The 22,034-nt window shown below is 43.4% G+C and overlaps 1 protein-coding gene across 3 annotated transcripts in view; it reads left to right on the top strand.

Moving 5' to 3' along the window:
* Positions 1-22,034, top strand: part of LOC119396949 (uncharacterized) — a 38,879-nt gene that overhangs the window by 3,847 nt on the left and 12,998 nt on the right. For all 3 annotated transcript variants that reach the window (XR_007416658.1, XM_049417286.1, XM_049417285.1), the window contains exons 2-7: positions 12,338-12,645; positions 14,406-14,501; positions 16,379-16,452; positions 17,399-17,546; positions 18,168-18,236; positions 21,988-22,034. The exon at positions 21,988-22,034 is cut by the window's right edge and continues 50 nt beyond it. Coding sequence is in view for 2 of the 3 variants with exons in the window: in XM_049417286.1 (XP_049273243.1) it covers positions 12,397-12,645; positions 14,406-14,501; positions 16,379-16,452; positions 17,399-17,546; positions 18,168-18,236; positions 21,988-22,034 (683 nt within the window). In the remaining variant the exon portion in view is untranslated. The remainder of the gene's footprint in view (positions 1-12,337; positions 12,646-14,405; positions 14,502-16,378; positions 16,453-17,398; positions 17,547-18,167; positions 18,237-21,987) is intronic.

Here is a 22,034-nt window from a genome sequence, read left to right as displayed (position 1 = left end):
ACAACTGCCCCGCTTTTCGTAGCGCCCTCCAAGACGGCGCCGATGAAACTGAAAATCATCTGAAAGAACCCGAACATTATCTGGACGCGCGTGGATTGCGGTTTCCCATGCGTTGGGGGAAGAGTGTCATCACCTGAGTATATTCTTACACCGTGCGGCAATGACATGAGATCGTCGCTTGGTCAAGGGTGGGCCGATCACGGAGGCAGTGCAAAACCAGGTGAGGTACAGAGAGCTTGCAATGCCTCCGATCCTGGAGGCAGTGCAAAACCACGTTAGGTGCAGAAAGCTTTCGGAGGGGCGAGGGGGAGGATCAACACATGGACTGAGAAGAAAAAGAAGATGGCTTTCGCTTTCAAGTAGCCTTAGGCGAATGCACAAGTGATCCATAAGAGCTTTTTTTTTTTTTTTTCTCGTTCTTCCTCCTTTTAACGCGACGCCCTCTTCAGCAGCCATGTCTTCGCGCAATTCGGTCTCGAGAGCAGTATATCAAGTTATCAGTCGCAGCACTTCGCGCAAACTGATAGCTACTCAACTGCACACCACTCAAGGCCCATGCCGTGATTGCTGTGATACCACTATCAAAGAAGTGTGACGGCCTCACTGCAGATGAGCACCATATGCATGAAAACGACAAACTAACAATGCCCAGACGAAGGCGCGTAGATATATAGGGAGATAGACAAGCGGTCAAAGTCTGGTTCGCCAATAAATGTTTCGCATTTAGAAGGCAACACCCTTGCAACTCTCTAGCTGTGTGGCTAAATAATGTAACACTTCTATGAATTGCACCTTATAACGCATATAAAGACCAAGATACTGATGTATTACTAATCACTAATAATCGCCTTGGTTTTATGTGTCAGAACCACGATATTGCTACGTGGTCGTGACGTATAGCCATATGATTGAGGCACGTTGTAGTGAGGAATTGAACCCGCGCCCTCGCGCTTAGTAGCGCGACCCTTTGTGTATTACGTACCGCTCTCATGTACACCATTCATTACTAAGTAGTACCTGGCAAACATTTTGTAAACAAAGAAAAGCCGCAGATTTATACGTCACATGCGTCTGGTTGGGAATATTTAACAGATACAGATTACAAAACTGCGGTATCCGTCGTTTTTTAACAGCGGGGCTGTTTGAGCTTGAGTTCCGTCCGTGCCGGGCGACCACTCAAAACTATCATCATCACGAAATGAGGGATAGGGCAAAGCATAGCATAGCTATGTATAGTTTATTATAGGAAGGATGTGGGAAAGGGAGTGAGGGTGGGGAGGAGGAAAAGGATGAGGAGAGAGGGTAAACCATAGCGTAGTCAGCTGCAGTATAGTGTAGCAAGGGAATGGGAAAGGGAAGTGAGGGCGAGGAGAGAGAGGAGGAGGGTAAAGCATAGCATAGTCATGTATAGTATAACATAGCAAGGGGGTGGGAAATAAAAGTGAGGGTGAGGAGAAGGTAAAGCAGGAGGTAAAGGAGGAGGGAAGACATAGCATAGTATAGCGTAAGCGAGTGGAGGAGGGAAGAGAGTTGCAGGTTGGAGACATGCAGGTCGTCAAGCGGAGAGAAGGTTCCTTCAGTGCTAAACCATGGCCAACTTTGCCTAGCTTTGCATCACTTTGCATTTCATCGCTGAGGCTTCCCCTCAGGGCCGCTGTACATTGGTCTTTGCGACGTTAAGCCAGTTAATGCCGCTCATAACTTTTTTTTTTTTTTGCAGAGTTGCAATCTTGTAAACCTTACGCTTCATCTGTTTAGCTCACTCGTTTTGGGAAATTTCGTAAACGATTCCATGCATAAAGAAATACAGCTCCTTCAATACGACCTTTTCTTTAACAGACAGTCATTTTCATTGAAATCTGTCCACCGGTTGCCTGCATGACTGCATTCTACAAGAACAAAAGAATGGTAATGGATCGAGGGGTTCGTTTCTGTTAGACAGAACTCTGTGAAGCCAACAGATGATGGGGCGAAGGAAAACATATGTGGCACTTTATGTGTAGTTTCTTTATTAAGATGTAGCAATTGAGAAGTAAAGGAAAATTTAAAAGAACAAAATAAATCTACTTGTCGCTGAGGGGGGGGGGGGACCGAACTTACAAACTTCGCATCTTCACATTAGGCATGTATGCGTTATAAGAAATTGGCGGTTGAGCGCAAACTGTAAGGCTCTATTTGGCTCAAGCGGCCGTTCGTAATATAACTTGGCAGTCTCAATAATCCTCACGGAGATGGGTCAGACTGAACATATCTGGAAGCTGAAAATTTGTTCCATTTCCGCTTACTCCGGCGCAGATTTTGTGAACAAAAGTTCAGCAAGCGCAAGGTACCACTTAGCAATTGAGATAATGTATCAAGACACATTGAAGTTCAGGCAGTAAAACGTAAAATGCAACCGCTTTTGCGGTGCGTCATGCAGGGACAACGCGTGTCTGTCAGGTAAGGAACGCTCCACAAAGAGAGGTCCCCTCTTTTTCCAACGCGACACGGTTGACTTTGTTTCTCAATAGAAACGACGAAATGTCATAATATCGTCACATAGCAATGTGTTGGAGGTACTTAACTGCGGTGTCACCTGCAGAATAGATTCAGCACTCCTATCGTCTTATCAGACAATCTTATCTGTAACAAGGACATCAAAAACTAGCGCGAAGGGACATTAGCCAATTGAGGCAAGCAAACAACGTTTATGGTCGTCGGCAAACGAACACAGCGCACTTCCTCCTACACGGTCAAAGCCCTGTACATAATTCCGCCGTGAGAATACAATGGTACGAAGCCTAAAGCTTTGAACTGCGGCCCACGATAATCTGCGCAGTTGGTGGAGGCACACAAGAAAGCGCGTTGACACCATGGAGGTTGTTGAGACGAATGCAATAAATTAATTAATAACGGCTACAGCTTCTGTTCTCGCCTGAAAAGGAATTGGCTCGCGAAACTGCGAAGGAGCTTTCGCACGGAAACAGAGCCAAAGTGACAGTTTGTAACGGTGACGTAGCAACAGACCAGGTTTTCTTGGTGTGTTCTGACCGTCATGTATAGTCACTTAGTGATTCATAGTGAAGGTTGTGTATTAAGTAATTCGGGAACAGGACAAAGAAAAAGTTGTTTCTGGTAGTATACAGAGTGCGTTTTTTTTTTTGTTTTTTAGACAGTACAGATTTTTTATAAAAATACTGACAGTCAGGCACCTGTCGACCTCACACACGAAATATACGTCGAGGCGCAGGTACATTGCAGCACCTAAAGTTGTATTGAAATAATTAGCGAAAGCGTGTTGATTAACTTTTTAATTATTAAATTGCAGTCAGTTGTTCATATGGAAGAGTTATAGGACGTGACCATTTCATTCTTCAATTGTTTTGACCAGCAGAGAATGCTTGTAAACATCAACTCTAGACACAATAGGTCTAAGAACGTACGGGTGGGAGGACCGGGGTGACACTCTGCCTGGAGGCCGCAAGTGGAACCCGGGATCAATGTTTAGCATACCATTATACAGTCGATAAAAAAATTTTAGCCTGACTATTTTCCTGCGTGAGGCTAAACTTAGAAGGTTTGCCTTATCAATCAACGCAGTGATAGATTCAGTCCTTTTGTACTTCGAAAAAATAAAGCGTGCAGCAAGACGCTGCACTCGCTCGATCTGCTTTATTAGAGTTAATCGGTATGGATCCCACACAATACCCGCGTACTCCAGGGTGGGTCGGACAACTGTAGTGTAAGCCTTGAGCTTTATATCAGGATGTGCTTGCTTCAATTTACGTCGTAACATTCCTAGCTTTCGCTGAGCCGGTCCACAAACGCTGGCAACATGCTCACTCCAACATAAGTTATGCGTGATAGTAACACCTAAATACTTCATCTTTATTGCTCGCCGAATTTCCGTATTTCCGATTTTGTAAGCAAATTGCAAAGGTGATTGCTTTGTTGTGACACTCATGCAGACTGATTTATCGAAGTTAATTTCCATGTCATACGCTACACACCAATCGTAAATTTTGTTTAATGATTCAATTGTTCATGAGCGCTCTTTACTCGACAAAATAACAGACAGTCGTCTGCAAAGAGGCGAACTTCTATCTGTGGATCCACATTAGCAGCAATATCATTGATGTGAAGCAAAATAACAGAGGTCCTATAACAGAACCCTGGGGCACCCCAGAGGTGACAGGCAAGGAAGCTGAGTATTCATCGGCTACATCCACAAACTGCCGCAGCTGTTACACGAGTACGCTTCTATCCATTTTACGATCATGGGACATAGACCGTACGTTTTCAGTTTTCGTATTAGTTTCACGTGGCAGGCTTTATCAAATGCCTTAGAGAAATCTAAGGCAATAACATCATCTTGCTCTTTCTGGTTTATAGCATTTGCGAAATACTGTATTGTCTCAAAGAGTTACGAAACGGTTGATAAGCGCTTGCGAAAACCATGTTGCTTGGGGTAGAATAAATTGTCTTCTGCGTACTGGACCAAATATTTGCTAATGACATGTTCAAGGAGTTTACATGCGGTGCATGTTATAGAGATAGGACGGTAATTCTTTACTTTTAGCTTGTCTGCAGCTTTGAAGATTGGAACCACGCTGCCTATCAACCAGTCATCCGGTAAGGTGCCCGTTTCAAGAGATGCTGTAAATATTTCAACTAAAAAATTAGAGATCCATTCACAGTAGCGCTTTAGAAACGCATTCGGTATTTTATCGGGACCAGGACTTTCCTTCACATCCAGATTAAGCAGGAGCGCTACAATTCCTTCTTTAGAAATGGTCAGATCGCTAGTATGTTCCTCGTTTAGCTCAGGGTCTTCAACATAACATTCATTCCTGGTGGAAAACCGACAAAGTAGTTGTTAAATGCCTCAGCCATTCTTCCTGGTTCACTACAAATCGTTTCATTGACTATTACACTATCTGTCGTTTATTTCGAAGAAGACAAATACCTCCAAAAGTTTTTTGGGTTGTGAACCATGTAATCAGCCAGCGTAGTTGAAATCTATCTATCTATCTATCTATCTATCTATCTATCTATCTATCTATCTATCTATCTATCTATCTATCTATCTATCTATCTATCTATCTATCTATCTATCTATCTATCTATCTATCTATCTATCTATCTATCTATCTATCTATCTATCTATCTATCTATCTATCTATCTATCTATCTATCTATCTATCTATCTATCTATCTATCTATCTATCTATCTATCTATCTATCTATCTATCTATCTATCTATCTATCTATCTATCTATCCGCCTGGGTACTGATGCTCTCGCGATCATTTCACTGACTTGATATGTTTCCAGTTTAAGTTTTGCTTTTGTTAGTAATGGAGTGCAAAAATAGGACAGTACAGCGTCGCAAAATGTTAGCTGTCACGAGGGAATAAGGAAGTACTGGGAGAAAAAACAACTCTCACGACGCGTGCATGTGCAGAGAAACTCGCGCGTCACACACGCGCCGAACGTTTGAAGGAGTCGCTGTTGCGCCAGGAAGGCGTGCGTGCAGTTGTGGCCGTATGCTTAGTGCTTTTTTTTCATATATTGGCGCCAGTATGCCATATGGCATAAGCTAAATAAAAAGGGATAGTTCAGGTAGTGTACATCGTCGCTTGTAAGCCCGCATGCGCGGTTTTGCAGATGTCACAATCTAAATAACATCGCGTTAAGTCGAAGTCGGTTGTGCTGAGTTGTAGTGTGGTGCTTTTAAAAGTAAAGGTTCTTTTTTTACTTTTTCTGTGCAGGTATGATCAATCATTTTTTAATTCAAGTTATCTTAGTACATGAAAGTACACAACACTGATTGGACCTATAGCCACTGGCTAGTAGAGGGTCTAAATAAATATACATTTAAAGGAACAGATTGTGTTAACAAAGCAGATATTTTATAAGTACACTTCAATCATAACAAGAAAAGGAAAAAATGGAGCAGAATATAAAAAAGAAAAGTACAGAAAAATACAGAGAAATACGTACACTATGTCAGTATGATTCTGTTAGACATATAATCAATATGTAATGAAGCAGAGATTACAGCAAAAGTGTGTGCTAGTGTTCCTGTTCATTTTTCTCAAGAAAGTATTTTCTAAGCGCACAGGAAAAGCTTTTGCTTTCTTTTATTTGACGCGGTATATAATTCCAGATCTTATCTCCAGCAAACTGTAGTAATCGTTTCCTATAAACATTGTTAGTGGGCGGAGGATTGAAAATTATGTAATGTGGCACATCTGGTAAGGCAGAAAGAGGACGAAAATATTGATATATGAAAGGGGAGGTTATATGCAATGACATTATGTACAGTAAGTCCAATTTTTCGCTGTCGTAAATTATCGAAAGGTATTATTTCCTTATTATGAAACAATGGCGTGCTGTGTTGATCATATCTAGCATTGTTTGTTATTCGAATTCCTCGCTTTTGTAGTATACGTAAGGGTTCTAGATATGTTTTGAAAGTCCATCCCAATGAATCTATGAAATATGATAAGTGACAATTAAAAAAAAGCTAAATATAGAATGATAACTAAAAGCACGCAGAAGGTGAAAATTTACTTAGTGGAAACAGCTTACCGTAAAAATGAGCGGGAAAAAGACAGGAGGACGTCTGAAGAAACGTGCAGTCGAGGTACATTTCATGTACCAACATTACTATAATATAGTAATGTTGTCATATACCCACCATTCCCATGGTGTACACCTATATACTTGCCACGCAGAAGGCCTGAGTTCGATTCTTGCTCGGATACAAGATTTTTATCATTTGCATCTATCGCTAAATCAACGTATAACAAATATACATCCCTGTCGACGAAAGGCGGGAGTCATGAGTACAGACATTAGCGATCACAACAGCATATATTTATGTGTGTATACAAATACGCTTAAGATAACTAACGAACAAAAAATGTCCTTTCAAGAAATAACACCTCGAACATTGGAAACTTTCCGAGAGAAAGTAGAAAGTTTTGATTGGAGCGAAATATTCAAAGAAAGCGATCCTGACTGCGCGTATAGTAAATTTGTGAATAATTTTTTGTCTATATAATCAGTCATTTCCACACAAGCTTTTACGAACATCGAAAAAAATTCGTAAGCCATGGATTACGCCTGAATTACTAAGCAAGATTCAGGTTAAGGACAGAATGTTTAAAAAATTCTTAAAACTCGCGATGTTGAGCTACTCAGAACTTACAAAACATATTGTAATAGTCTAACGAAAGAAATTAGAAAGGCTAAGGATAACTATTTCTGTGACCTTTTTTCTATTCTATGTCTGCATCAAGAGCAGACATAACGTGGAAAAATCTAAACGCTTTTTAAATCGATCGAGGAATTCAGGAATTTTAACACAAATAAGAGAGAATGACGACGAATTTAGTGAAAAACGATTAGCAGATTTGCTCAATGATTATTTCGTCAATATTGATACCGGAGAAATTAATGACAATGTCCTGCATTACTTAGAACGTAGTTGCGACAAAACTTTTTTTCTTAACCCTGTTACGACGACAGAGGTGATCTCTACTTTTGTAGGCTCAACGACAGTGCTAGTAGCGACACTGATGGTATTAAAATAAAACCTGTCAAACACGTGATAGACCTTATAGCACCTTGCCTAACACATGTTTTTAATCTTTGCTTAGCAGAAGGGGTTTTCCCAAAACGAATGCAAATAGCCAAAGTAACTGTTCTGCACAAAAAGGGAGACAAAAATAGTATAGCGAACTACAGGCCAGTGTCCCTCTTGCCCATATTTTCTAAAGGCCTCGAAAAAGTTTGTTTGTCAAGACTGATCAGCTTTTGCGATAAACATGAGATAATACATACGGCGCAATTCGGCTTCAGGAAAAAGCGCTCAACAGAACTCGCTCTGTTAGAACAGAAGGAGTTCATTTTGAATGTTTTGAACATCGACACTTGGCTCTGGGTATCTACGTAGATTTCACGAAGGATTTTGATTATCTTAATCATAGCCTGTTATTAAAAAAACTCGAAAAGTATGGATTTCGCGGTAAGGTATTGGTCCTTCTCCGCTCTTATTTAGGTTGCTGACAACGCCGATTTTTCGCTCAGAACCAATGACGCCGACGCTGGAATTTCTGAGAAACGAGCTCTTTAGCCCTATCGCGTCAATATTGCGTGGCAGAAGAATAAAATCGCAGGCGTCCCACCATGTTAACTGCATAACAAGTGGACGGTTTAAAGCAGGGGTGTCAAACACGCCGTCCGCGTAGCTTGCTTTTGCGGCCCGGCTAGCACATGACTGTCTTCCTCCCATATAATAAATGCGAAGCATTTCTTATCGAACCTTTGGCACATTGAGTGTTTCTATCTGCGTATCTATCATCTATCTAGCCGCCTACGTCTGGGTGCTCTCATGATCGCCTTCTTAACTTGATGCAGACCAAAATTGGCATGGGAGGGTAAGAGGATTTGACAAATGTGACTGTCGGGTCATGACATGAATGACGTCAAAATTCTGTCGCGTACGTCGTCAAACCCTTTCCTCCAGACACGTGTGGCACATACCCGTTTACCACCGGCCGCGGTGTACGGGTATGCGCCACAGGTGATTGACAGTTTATATCTACCCTGGAATGGCGAGAACAGACATTGTTAATTTAAATGCGAGAGTGTTAAGAAAAACCGACATCGGCAGCGTTGACCCGACGAATGGAAAGATTAAAAATTAGGATCCCAGCAGGAATCGAACCCAAGCATTCTGCATGGCAATCAGATATTCTACCACAGAGCCACGCGAGGTCTATTAACTGGTTTGAAAAAACAGCCTATGCAGGTGTAATGTCGGTGCGACGTCAGTTGTGGTTGTGGTGCTGGCTATCTAATTTAAAGCGATAAACACTACAGGCGTCATATAAGATTAACGTCTGTGGTTTCAGTGTTGACTCCGCTTTTATAGCAATCTAATAAACCTTGCATTTGTATTCCTATATTGACGCATTGCTCGACCCCGGAGGAATACGTTAACGAAAGTTACACATGATATTCACATGATTGCACCATAAAGTGCACTTAGTTTCGATAATGCTGACGTATGTACTCTAACGTGAGAGCTGGCGTTACGTCGCACCATAAGGTGGTAGGCCACCTTCAAAAGTCAGTTTCTTTTCGCGAGATCGATTTTTAGTTTTTTTTTTTTTTTTGTGCACGCCTAAACATTCAAAAATATGTTGCAGCAAAAATTATCCTCCTACTATCATTAATTCGCGAGTTGCAGGAAGTTTTCCATACCCTGTGCTCGTAAAGCGAAACCGAAACCACATTTCGTTGGTTTCAAAAGTAAGTGTTGTTTCGTCTATATTAATCATATTCAAAATACTTTATAAATTTTATTTTGACTGTTACATCAGAGGATGTCATTAAATATAACTTTGTGCTAATTGTTCTTCAATCTCTAAAAACAACCACAAGGGGGATGCACACCTTTTGCAAGCTCTGAAATCTTTTTTTTACGTTTTGCTCAAAATAAGAATTTGCTCCAAATCACGTGTACGCAAACTTTCATAACTTTTTTCTTAGTGTGTACTTTGAACTGAAATTTTGTATAATAATCTACCACATATATATATATATATATATATATATATATATATATATATATATATATATATATATATATATATATATATATATTATTGAGAACTAACAGACATTAACGCTACGGAAAGTATAGGGGGTGTTATCTGTAGTATTTAGAATATAACTGTGAAGAAAGTAAAGTGGATGAAAAGATAACTTGCCGCCGGCAGGGACCGAACCTGCGACCTTCGAATAACGCGTCTCTACCACTGAGCTACGACGGCGGTCATCCTCCCGTCCACTTTATGGGGTATATACAAAGAAAACGAGCCCTTAAGAGTAATCTTCTTTCCTTCATATATATATATATATATATATATATATCTGTGCAGTGAACTAGAATAAAAGAACTTGATGGAATATTTTTTTGAATTCACAGCCGATTTTGCAAACAGGTTCAGTCTAAATTGGTTCTATTTCCCCGTCTTTGTGTTTTTTTTTTTTTTGAACATTACTTCCTTGATATTTATGGCATAATGTTTATCCTAGTTCATTGTATAGCTCGAACCTTTATTTACAAAAATGCCCAAGCTTTACTGAATTAAGCCATCCATTAGTCACTTATTACGGCTGGCGTGACTACCACCTTTAATGCAATTTTTGCCAAAGATTACCTCCCAATTAATAAATAATCAATCTTTTGCGCTAAAGGGCTGGGTAAGTTAAATAAGACATGCGTGTTTTAAAGAAAAAGTTAATTCAACGCTGGCTGCTCTTAAAAAAATGTTTCTTTTTTGAGTGGCCTACCACCCATAAGTTGCCCTTGTTGTCGACGTCCCTGGTAAGCCCACGATGTGCACACAGCTACAAAGCTTACAAAAACACGTCGATCCACCTCGTAACACTTGGCTCAAAGCCATAAAGTACAGCATAGAGGTACTTGCTGACTGCTTCGCATGAAACCGATTCCCACAACGCGTGGGATCTGCCGATTTTTTTTTTATGTGTGAAAACATAACCCTGGAACAAAAACTGTATATTTCAGAATCGGCGTCCACATTGTGATTCTGGAGATCACTATCGATATCTTTCTCGAATCCTGACGCCAAATCCTCTACAGAAATGACTCATATGTGAGATACGAGAAAGGCTTTCTCTCAAATGGCAACATTATAGCCGACATTTTGTTCAAACTAGCCCTCTCTTTCTCCAACCTTCTCCACTGTCCCGACCCTTGCGGAAGACTAAATTTCGTGACTGCGGCCCGCTAGGTGAGCTGAGTATGAGACCCCTGGTTTATAGCTTCTCATTCATTACAAAGAGCTCAGAAATAACTCGTCGTCGTCATCATCACGAGCATTATCGTCCATCACAACGACAACAAAAGGTGCAGCTACACGGGTGCGCATAAGCCTCAGGAAGGCGTAGTGGGTGCTTCGCTACTTCGTAAAATGGGATGATTTATTGCGTAGTGGGCACCTCGCAACTTTTTCAGGCGCCCTAAGAGAGTTTACAGGGGGATCTGTGAAGGCCGCTCCGTCAGCTTACGCTGCGACTGTGCTGCGTGTTCCGCGCAGGCCTGGCGTTTTATTGTCTACCAAATGCCACGTCATCGGAGGCAGCTGCGCCTTATTTTCGCTGTTCTATTGTGCAGTTCTTAGGTACAAGCGAGAATTGTTTCAACAGCTGCTGCTCGGCATGATTCCGAAGGAAAAAAAATTATACGCCTTGCTTAGAAAATCAGCATAAAGACATCCCTGCGAATGCAGCGAAAAAAGTAACTTTCTTGGCTGTGTATCATCGAGAAATTTTGAGTACGTTATGTGATGCCTGGAAATTATTTCAAGAGCAGTTCCTGGATGCCTGGAAATATTTCAAGAGCAGTTCCTGATGTCCATGGCGAATTTTCTTGTTCGCAATCCAAGATTACAGCATCATTGAGAAGACGCGCGTTTTAGACCGAGTTAACGATCGCATGCACTTTAAATGCTGCAGCTTCTATTCAAGTTAGTTCAAATGTTAGTAGGGTGAACGTTGACGAATCGTTTCACCTTACACATTTGTATTACTGCGACAAACTTTTTTTTTCTCGGTTCTGTAGAACAGCTGCCGTCTTTGTGCCACGTTCCAGATGGCGTGAAACGTTGTCTGTTGCGATTCTCAAGTTCCCGTATATTTCCCGCAGCCACGTGCCCTCTCACTTTCACTCTCTTAAGCCTCTTCGTTTTGTTGTAATATCGCAGGCCGACCAGGTACGATAGCCGACCTGGCGCTTTGAACGCGAAGCATTTGTTTCAGATATTATAAATCCGAGCCCCCGCTCGCGCTCGATATCTGCAAATGAGTGCACTCCGACTAACACGCCGTCCAGCCTGCGCGTTAGACTCTCATGATGAGCTGTTATTTGTTATCTGTTGTCGTCACCACTACCTGTTATCTGTTATCTATAATCCCCACACCTGCCCCTCCAGGCCGATTCTACGATTGCTACGCCGTGGAATCGCGCACAACTTGCCGCTCGCAAAACGGGCCGCAGTCGCACCGAGGTCCGCGCATTGGAATTCGACAGAGGAGGACCAAATCTTATTCACTTCAGAGCCTCTGACGGCACACGTTCGTGGTCTCAAACGTATATTGGTCGTTTTCCTCCTTCCTGTCTTCCGCTTCTCTGTCCTTCCGAAAGAGCAGCCATTAGTAGTGCCCCTTTCGGTGGCAGTTTTCAGCACTGTATTTTGTCCTTTGTACATGTTCGTTTTAATATAATATATATTCGCTAATATCTCGTGCCCCCGCAGAACGCCCTGTTGTCGCCTCATCAAGTGCTCCGGGGGCCGCTTGACACCCGCTGGTGGCCATGTCCCTCGAGGAAGGAGTCTTCGGGACGATCAACAGCGACCTCCGGTGGGACTACGAAAGCGGCGCTGCTCTCTCGGAGAGTGGCGACGCGGATGAACCTCTCATTCGAGGTAGCGACAACGGCGACGCTATGCGTATTTCGTTGTGGGCGCGCATCAGGAAGCACGCCTGGATCGTGCCGGTGATTTACACGCACCTGTGGGCGGCCGCCGTCATCTCGCTCGTGGCGCCTTTCTTTCCGCCGCTCGTGAGTATGCATACACATGCTTTTCTGACAATTAGGCCAGGATAAGCATAGAGGACATTAATTGTTGTGTTTATCTGCAAGGTACTAATTGTGAATTAAATTGAAATGAATTGAAGTGGACGAAAAACCACCCGTTCCGTTGGTGGGACCTGAACCCACAAGCTTCGCATTCTAAGGCTGTGAATTAAAATCAGAACTTGAAGACGGGATCTGAACCCACAACAGCCTTCGAATTCGAAGGTCGTGAGGTCAGATCCCATTGACGGTACGGGTGATTTTTTCGTCCACTTCAATTCATTTCAATTTACGTCACGATTAGTACACTACATATAAACATAACAATGAACGTCCTCTAGGCTTACCCTTGCCTACTTGTCTGCTCGGTTCATTTGGTTGTCTAACATATAAAGGAGTCCCTCGAAAAAATTCCCTTTCGTTCATACATGCCCTTCAGTAGCACTGACAAAACGACGTCCCGGAAACATAGTGTCGCTACGTGGATACTCCATATGCGGCCAAGTAAGATTGATAATAATGTTAGATCTTCGTTCTCGCGGCATATTTAGGTATTGAGCAAGCAGTGTCCTATCGGTGCCACAGTAATGTGGCATGCAATCCTGTCGGTATCATCCCTCTTCTTTTTTTTTATCCCTCCGGACCGCACAGGGCAGCCAACAGGAAATTCCTCTAGAGCAGGGGGCTCAAACTCACGTCAGCTGCCGAGCCACAGTCCCGAAAATGAGTTTCCCGCAAGGGCTGGGGCAGCGAATATTGTAGCGGAAGAGGGGAGTGGGGGAGGGGGGGGGTGAATTTAAAAAAATTCGCGTAACATTGCCATTTGAAAGAAGGCCTTTCCTGAAGCGGATTTGACGTCAGGATTCGAGAAACATACCGATAGAGATCTCCAAAATGGCTGAAATCTGAACGCCGATTCTGAAATATAGTTTTTGTTCCACGGTTATGTTTCAACACATGGTAACCGCATGAGGTTCCTCACAAAAAGCTTTTTGAGACCAGTTTCGTCCGTGTAGCTGATGAACATACTTATTAAGAAAAAAAATATGAGATGAAGACAGTCAGGTGTGGGCCGGGCCGTTCGCGAGAGGTCGGCGAGCCGCATTCGGCCCGCGGGCCACGTGTTCTGCTCTCTAGAGTCAACCCCTCTGCTTTCATCTGCATCCTTTCCCTCTTTTTCTTGAAAGATCGGCGACATTGAAAGAAACTAAAACTAAATCTTTTTTTGCTGTCGTGTATTGCGAGATTGCGGCTTTGGATTGTGATTTGAGAAGAAAGAGTCGCGCGACACACTCCAGCCACGCATCTATGTGGGAAAGTTGCAGGCCGCCATAATTTATGGCATACCCATTTTTTAGAAATCACAGAAGTTGCGCTCAAGTTGAGATTTCATCATCAAATCTTAAGGGCGATATCGAAGCTGTCGGCACCCGGACGTAACAGGACGGCAGCGCAGGAAACGCTGCCGTCCTGTTACGTCAGACCCGAACTTGCCGTGACGAGGAAGTGACGAAATTTGAATAAAGACGCGTCGCGGAACTATCCTGTCGTGGAAGTCGGCAAGTCGTGTCACTTGCAGCAGCGGATAGCCTTACCTTTGCGTGTTATGTAGGGTGGTTATCTGTTTGTTTCACGGAGCCATCTACTTCCGCGTAGTCCTTGTGGATATGAAACCATTTTGTATACATCAAGTGCCGATCAAACATGAAGAAATAAAACATACCACTGATCGGTTCATATTGCAGGCGGACTCCAGAGGCATACCAGCGTGGAAATATGGATTTTTCTTCTCAACAATGAAACTCATGATGCTTCCAGGAGCTGTGATAGCCGAGAAGTTGGTCAGTTCATTCGTTGATTCATTCATTAATCGGTTGATTAAGACTTGTGGTCATGCATCTTCCGTGTTCAGAAACGAATCTGCGCCTGGCAACGTATTTTGATGATAACAAAGTAAAAGGCCCATAGCGCTTTATATCAAAAAATGAATACACGTTACGAATAAATATGTAGATGTGAAAATTCTTTAAATGAAACTAACGCAAAAACAAATGGGCGCTTATAGTACAATTTTTAAAGCGATATGTATGGGTGCCCCCATATTATATTGATTCTCTACAGCAAAAATTATGTAGTAAATAAAGCTAGCACATGAAAAAAAAAATCCTGTTTAAGCAGTCAGACAAATGAACTTTGTGTCTATCAGGCTGTAATTAAGGATCAGTAATACTTCTTTTTACGTGTACAATAATGAAACTCCTGTGTTTCTTTTTTTTTAATTTTATGGCGCATCTGTTAAAGTTTGCGGCACCTGAGGATTTCATTCTAAGATACGCCTCGCAAACTAATGCATTGCCACTGACCTTCATTCTTTGAGATAATCAAGGTCACCAGCAGTGCAGTGCGCCGCTGGTTCAGTTACTGTTACTTTACATCAACGTTATCAGGAATGTACATCCGCCCCGCCACGGTGGTCTAGTGGTTATGGCGCTCGTCTGCTGACCCGAAGGTCGCGGAATCGAATCCCGGCCGCGGCGGCTGCATTTTCGATGGAGGCGAAAACGTTTGAGGCCCGTGTACTTAGCTTTAGGTGCACATTAAAGAACCCCAGGTGGTCTAAATTTCTGGAGCCCTCCACTACGACATCTCTCATAATCATATCGTGGTTTTGGGACGTTAAACCCCAGATATTATTATTATTATTATTATTATTATTATTATTATTATTATTATTATTATTATTATTATTATTATTATTATTATTATTATTATTATTATTATTATGGTTGTACTTCCGCTCGCTTTGCTGCACTTCCATTGTTTAGACCCTCGATGTACCCGATAAAGAAGGGTGTGTTATCATTGCTGACGTAAGGACCGCTTTCTGTGACGGTTGCGTAAAACACGCTTCGGTCATTTTCGTGTGTTGTCTTTCCGTTTTGCTTTCGTTCCCTCTTTTCTGCCAGCGTGTGTTCATCTTCGGGCTGTGTGCAAAACCGAAGAGATAGCGTATAAAATGACTGACTGAAACCGATGGCATGCCATACCTTCCTTGCACATGCACCGGTTCATCAGTGTATGTACGTGCAGCAAGTTTGTGTACAGCGCGAGGAACGAGGAAGACTGAAAGAACGGAAGGGACACGGACGTTTCCTCTTCCGTGTCCCTTCTGTCCTATTCCGTCTTCGTCGTTCCTCGCGCTGTACACAAGCATGCTGCCGTACCAACTAGCCCAACTTTCAATACTGTTGCAATATGTACGTGCAGTATTAATGAAGTTATTATTAGTTTACAGCTGTTAGTTCTCGTGGCGAATGCGCAGCTGCTTTAGACGCGCGTTTAAATAATGAAATAGGTGTGATGCTTGGCAAGACGTAAGGAAGCATAAAGGAAATTTCAGAACGCCAAGAACACGGTAATATATATAGGCGAATACCAGACAGTGGAAGCAAGGAAGGGGAGAAGGGGGAGGAATAAACGTTCATCGTAAGAAACAGCGAGGCAGCGTTCTTCACCCGAGGTGGGCGGTTTTCTCACTCCATAAAGCCGTTGGCTATCGCCGCGGCCCGTGCATAGTCCACCAGACTTCGCTGATCTTCGAAGCACTGCGCCGTCGACAAGAAGTAACTTTGTAACAGGCGTGAGCTACCGTTTCTGACATCAAACAACAGCCGATAAAAGAAAATCACCAAGTTCCATATTTCTTCCTCGGAAACAGATGTCGGGCGTCTCCGCCAGGGCTGGCTACCTAGGTGGACAGGCGACCACTGCGCTATTCTCTGTCACATGCGGGTGAGACAACCAGTGCATTTTCCTTACTTTCATGATATAAATGAAAAAAGCAAGGCAGCACACTGAATATAGCGATCCATTCAATAAAGCGTGCGTAAAGTGGCTATGAAGCGGAACGATTAAGTTAAGGGTGTTAGTTTAAAGAACTCTGCTCCATTATGTAGTTGGCTAAATACCGGTTGGTCTTTCCACAAGACGCGCAGCAGTGACTTGGTGTGACTGGTGACGGAATGAAAACGCGCGGCCTTTCGTGCATGGCAATAGGAAAATACCAGTATGATTTCTTATCAAATGCCCTGAATAAGCAACGGTGCGCTGAGGTAATAAGAGCGGCAATCCATTTTAACGTGATAACGTGCTATTTAGCACACTAGAATACAATATCTGCCCAAAATGTGGTATAAATGTGATGAACTGTAAAATGCATACGTGAAGTAGTCGATAAAGTCCGTCGCTTGCGAGTACCGGGTTTTTCTGATAGAGGTCCCCAATCTTTGTTCGCCGTTCTCACGCTACCAAAACAATGGCTTGTTGCTGCACTGGCATGTTCGGGGAGATTCAAGTGGGTTTTCACTTGAGCTTGTCGGTTTTCCGTTTAATACGTGTATTGTTGCGCGTAAAGGACACAAACAAGCAAGTAGGTATGCCCTCGCTATCACGCGCAATGCTTCTTTTTTTTTTTGCGTGGCTCGGTTATAACGTAACGTTGTTCTGGTAATAAAATATTGATAGCTTGCGCTCCGTGTTTGTCACTGTGCTCCTTCCTTGTCTACGTCCTTTATGCGCAATAATACACCGACTCAATTTTCAGAGAGCTTTTGGAGTATCACCCTAACATTTAATTGAGGTTTTGTCTGGTTCGTTTTCGCGGGTGTTAAAGCCGTACGTAGCAGGCCCGGTGGGTTCCAACTCTTGAGCACAGTTTTCTTTTTTTTTTTTCACGTAGCTTTCTCTACTGGATAAAGAGCGGAAACCTACTTCTGGGCGCTTCCTTGCTCATGGCAGCTTTCGGCGGCTGCTGCAACACAGTCTACAGCGTTTGTCTGTACACTTTACTAACCTCAAGGTTTCAAGACGATGGCGGCATGCTCATCGTGAGTGCGTTTTCCTTTCGTAGTATGCGAAAACTACGCGAGAGTCGCAATACTGCAGCCTTATCTACTGACTTGCGTGAGCCAGTTGTAGACAAGCTCTGCGTCATTCGGACTCCAACTTCATATATGCAACGCAATAAGATTAGCAGCTGTAGCATCCTTCTTGCTCCTTTATATGGCTCAAACGGGCACTTAAAAAGTAATAGAAACAACGCGCGGAGAATGAGCACTCATGCATACAAGGTGAGCCCAGATTCTTTCGGTGGCCAGACAAGATAGAGGTGTTCACACTTGGGCAGACGCTTGTAGTGTAGAACGAGCAATGTATATTAAGTCTACGTCAGTGCAGCAATTGCTGTTGTGTTACATGCCCTGGTAAACACCAGTTCACTTGCCTTCAATGATATTCTTTGTTCAATTCAATTCAGTAACTGGAGCACTAATTAAAGCAGTAATTGGAGATCATTGTTGGAGGCATTCATCCCTGCAATAAATATAATGAGGACAGCATGCATGGTGATGATAATGAATACTGGTTAATTTGCTGTGGATGCGTAAATGATCGGCCTATAAAAACCTCAATAGCATTCGCAACATTTCTTCGGTGTGTTATAATTTCAGGGCCTGATGGAGTGCCTGTGGGGAGCAGGCACGTTGATTGGATCGGCCATCGGCGGGTCTCTCATTGACGTAAGTATTCCCTCAGGGGAAGCTAATAGTCTATAAAAGGCGCAGCAGTTAATTCAAGATATACACAGGCAAGAGGCTGGCATGCTAAGGGAGGCACGGCAAACAGCACAGAATACTAAGCACGATTATTTAGACAGCACGTACATTTACAGCGAGAATATGCACACACCACGTTAAATGCAGTGCCGTGAAGCGAGGTAAAGATAAAAAACGTAAAAGCAATGTTTGTTCTGATACAGGGTTACAGGAATTGTTGAATGGACACTTTTTCCGTCATATGCCTCATTAAATATGCTTCGGTTAAACCTTGTGGTGACGGGTTTTGCTCATTTTCAAAACTATGTCGTCTTATCACATCACTTCAAAAAACAAACAAACACAAATATGATTCTACAATAATTTGCCGAAGCACTTTTACTAAAATTATGCCGTGATCAAAAATGTAAATACGACTCTCTATTCATTTACTGTTCCATTGGCGCCATCAAGATATATGAGAAACAAGCAAACATTTATAGCCTTCAAGAAGTGCCAGCACCCGTGGCAATTCGAGGCTATATTCGTCCAATACACCACTCCCGCTAAGCCCACAGCTCCGAAGATTATCTCGAAAATGGTGCCAAGTCGCCACTAATGCTTTGCTGTCGAAGATTAGGGGCACAAGTGTAAAGCGAATAGCAGCGTAAGTTTGGGACTTACAGGCCACACAGTGCACGACAACGACTTGAAAGATCCGAGGCGGAGGGCCGCGCTTCGCCCGGTGCCGCCATGTTTGTTTTTCCCGCGCGGTCGTTTGCTCTCCTTGTCCGTCTTTTGGGTGCACTGTGCAGCCGGACCGGCGGCGGAATTACCGTCCGCCAAACAGATGTCAGCGGAGCCATCCGTCTTGTGGATACACCATAATTAGCCTGTGTAATGTGCTCCTGTACAGAGGGTTGGGAGTACTAGACCACATTCGTTTTTAGCTTTTGACTGGTTGCCCGGATAATCTCGTTTGAGTGCCCGGATAACGACTCCGGCTTTTGGCTAAAGGTCACTTGAAGGCCGCCGACAACGGGAGCCAAAAGCATTTCATGCTTAATAGCGGAAATGCTGTGACATAAATCATTCACAATGCTATCTTATCGAGCGTTGGGCTCTGAGAATTCAAGGCAGTCCTAAGTTGCCTTTGTTCTGACTCGTTTCACTTTTTGAGCGCACAAATGAACAAGGACGAAAAGCGACGCGGACACAGCGCTGTGTTCGCGTCCCTTTTCGTCCTTGTTCATTTGTGCACTCAAAAAGTGAAACATGAATTACCAATATGGCCAAGCATACGCTCTTCGTTCTGACGCTACGCCAGCTTATTCTAGCTCACCTTTTGCAGATAACTTCCATACTCCGACAGAGGTTACCAGTGAAATAATAATATGTTTGCTGTCTTACGCAATAATTCAACTGACTCATTAACACACAGTAAAAGTGATATGTACATTAAGAGGTAATACTCTAATACTCGATGAATGTGACCACCGACCTCAATCGTACTTTTCTCGGCGAAGTCGTATGTGACTCGTCGGTGGGATTTTGTCGTGTCCGCCGACAGGAAACTCCCGGAAATAAAGGAACAAAGCAAACTTTCCTGGTGGCGCTGGACTTGAACCCAGGATCCACGCTCGGAAAGCCGGTGTCTCATCACAATATTGCCGTCAACAACTGTCAACTATTCCCAGCACACTCACATGCATAAAACACGCATAATTTCAAGTACTTGCAGAGAGTGAATATATATGAACCATATGAATGCGTTTCGCCCGCAGTACCAAACAAATGTAAGACAAAATTAGGATCTCTTCCCCGATCGAAAAAACGGCGGCAAGCGAAGCTTGGCGTGTGTATGCCTAGCCTACTATCTATCTATCTATCTATCTATCTATCTATCTATCTATCTATCTATCTATCTATCTATCTATCTATCTATCTATCTATCTATCTATCTATCTATCTATCTATCTATCTATCTATCTATCTATCTATCTATCTATCTATCTATCTATCTATCTATCTATCTATCTATCTATCTATCTATCTATCTATCTATCTATCTATCTATCTATCTATCTATCTATCTATCTATCTATCTATCTATCTATCTATCTATCTATCTATCTATCTATCTAACCCCATATTCCCCAAACCCAGTGCAGGGTAGCATACCGGATACTACCTTCTGGTTAAACTCCCTGCCTTCTTCTTCTTCTTTCTCTCTCTTCTTTCTCTCTATCTGTCTAGCCGCCTACGTCTGGGTGTTCTCGTGATCGCCTCCTTAACTTGGTGTAGAACAAAATTAGCGTGGGAGGGCAAAATGAGTTCACGAATATGACTGTCTGGTCATGACATGAATAACGTGAAAAATCCTGTCGCCCACGTCATGAAACCCTTTCCTCCAGACACGTGTGGCCCATACCCGGTTTACCACGGGCCGTGGTATACGGGTATGCGCCACAGGTGATTGAAAGTTTATATCCACCAAAGAAACGGCGACAACAGACATTGGTAAAAACCGACACCTGCAGCGTTGACCCGACGAATGCAAAGAATAAAAATCAGGATCTCAGCAGGAATGGAACCCAAGCATTCTGCGTGGCAGTCAGGCAACCTACCACAGAGCCATGGCATGTCTGGAAACTGCTTTGGAAAAACACATTATGCAGGCGTAATGTCCGTGCAACGTTAGTTCAGTTGTGGTTGTAGTGCTGGCTATCTAATTTTATAAAAAAGCAATATGCGCTGCATGTTTACTACTACGATGCAGGCGTCATGTCAGATTACCGTCTGTGGTTCCAGTGTTGGCCTCGCTTTTATAGCAGACTAATAAACATTACATTTGTATCCCTATGATTCAGCAAGCTATATTCAAGCGTCGCTCGACCCCGGATGAATACGCTAACGAAAGTTACGTACGATATTCACATCATCGCGCCATAACGTTTCGATAATACTGACGTATGTGCTGTAACGTGAGTGCTGACGTTACGTCAGACCATAGGTTACCTTTTAAACGCCAGTGATATCGACGTGCCTGGTAAGCCCACGATGTGCACACAACTACTACATTTACTAAAGCACGTCGATCCACCTCGTAACGCTTGACTCAAAGCAAAAAAATTGGACCATCTCCCCGAAGGGAACCCTCATGGGATGCAAAGCAGCAGCGTTGCGCACAGGTGGCGTCACGGGTTGAACGGCGCTAACGCGGGTGCTGCGGTGAGCGCTGGAAGATTCGTTTGAAGCGAAACTCGGTGTAGTGTTTACTGGTGTAAACGTTTGTTTGAAACGCAGACACGGGAGGCGAGCGGGCGTTGGAGCCGGCAGCTGCGGGCGCTCCGGCGGGTGAGGGAGAAAGTGACGTACGCGCGCACCTGCGAGGGAAGCGTGCGAGGGGAGCGTGACGTCAACGCCCAGCTGCGGCGTGACCTACTTGGCACCGCTCCAACACCTGCGCCGAGGGAAGCGCGTTGCCTCGCGTTTGTGCGGACGGAGGGACAGCGTTACACAGGCTAGTCAAAGAGCTGCTTCGCATCTAAAAATGCAGCATAGAACTACTCGCTGACTCCTTCGCATGAAACCGATTTCAACGAGGTGCGGGAGCTGCCGCATTCTTTTATACAATTAGAAAGCTTTTGTGAGATTGCTGCTTCGGTCATTGCTCAACTATGTGTAGTACTATGATTGCTCGTAATAATATTTTTTTTTTGTTTACTCGTGGCAGCTTTGGGCATTTCCTCTCCCTTTCTTCGTCATGGGCGGCGTACTACT

Source organism: Rhipicephalus sanguineus, chromosome 6 (genome assembly GCF_013339695.2).
Source record: "Rhipicephalus sanguineus isolate Rsan-2018 chromosome 6, BIME_Rsan_1.4, whole genome shotgun sequence".
NCBI classification, from domain to species: Eukaryota; Metazoa; Arthropoda; class Arachnida; order Ixodida; family Ixodidae; genus Rhipicephalus; species Rhipicephalus sanguineus.
This window is presented reverse-complemented; position numbering and strand designations above follow the sequence as displayed.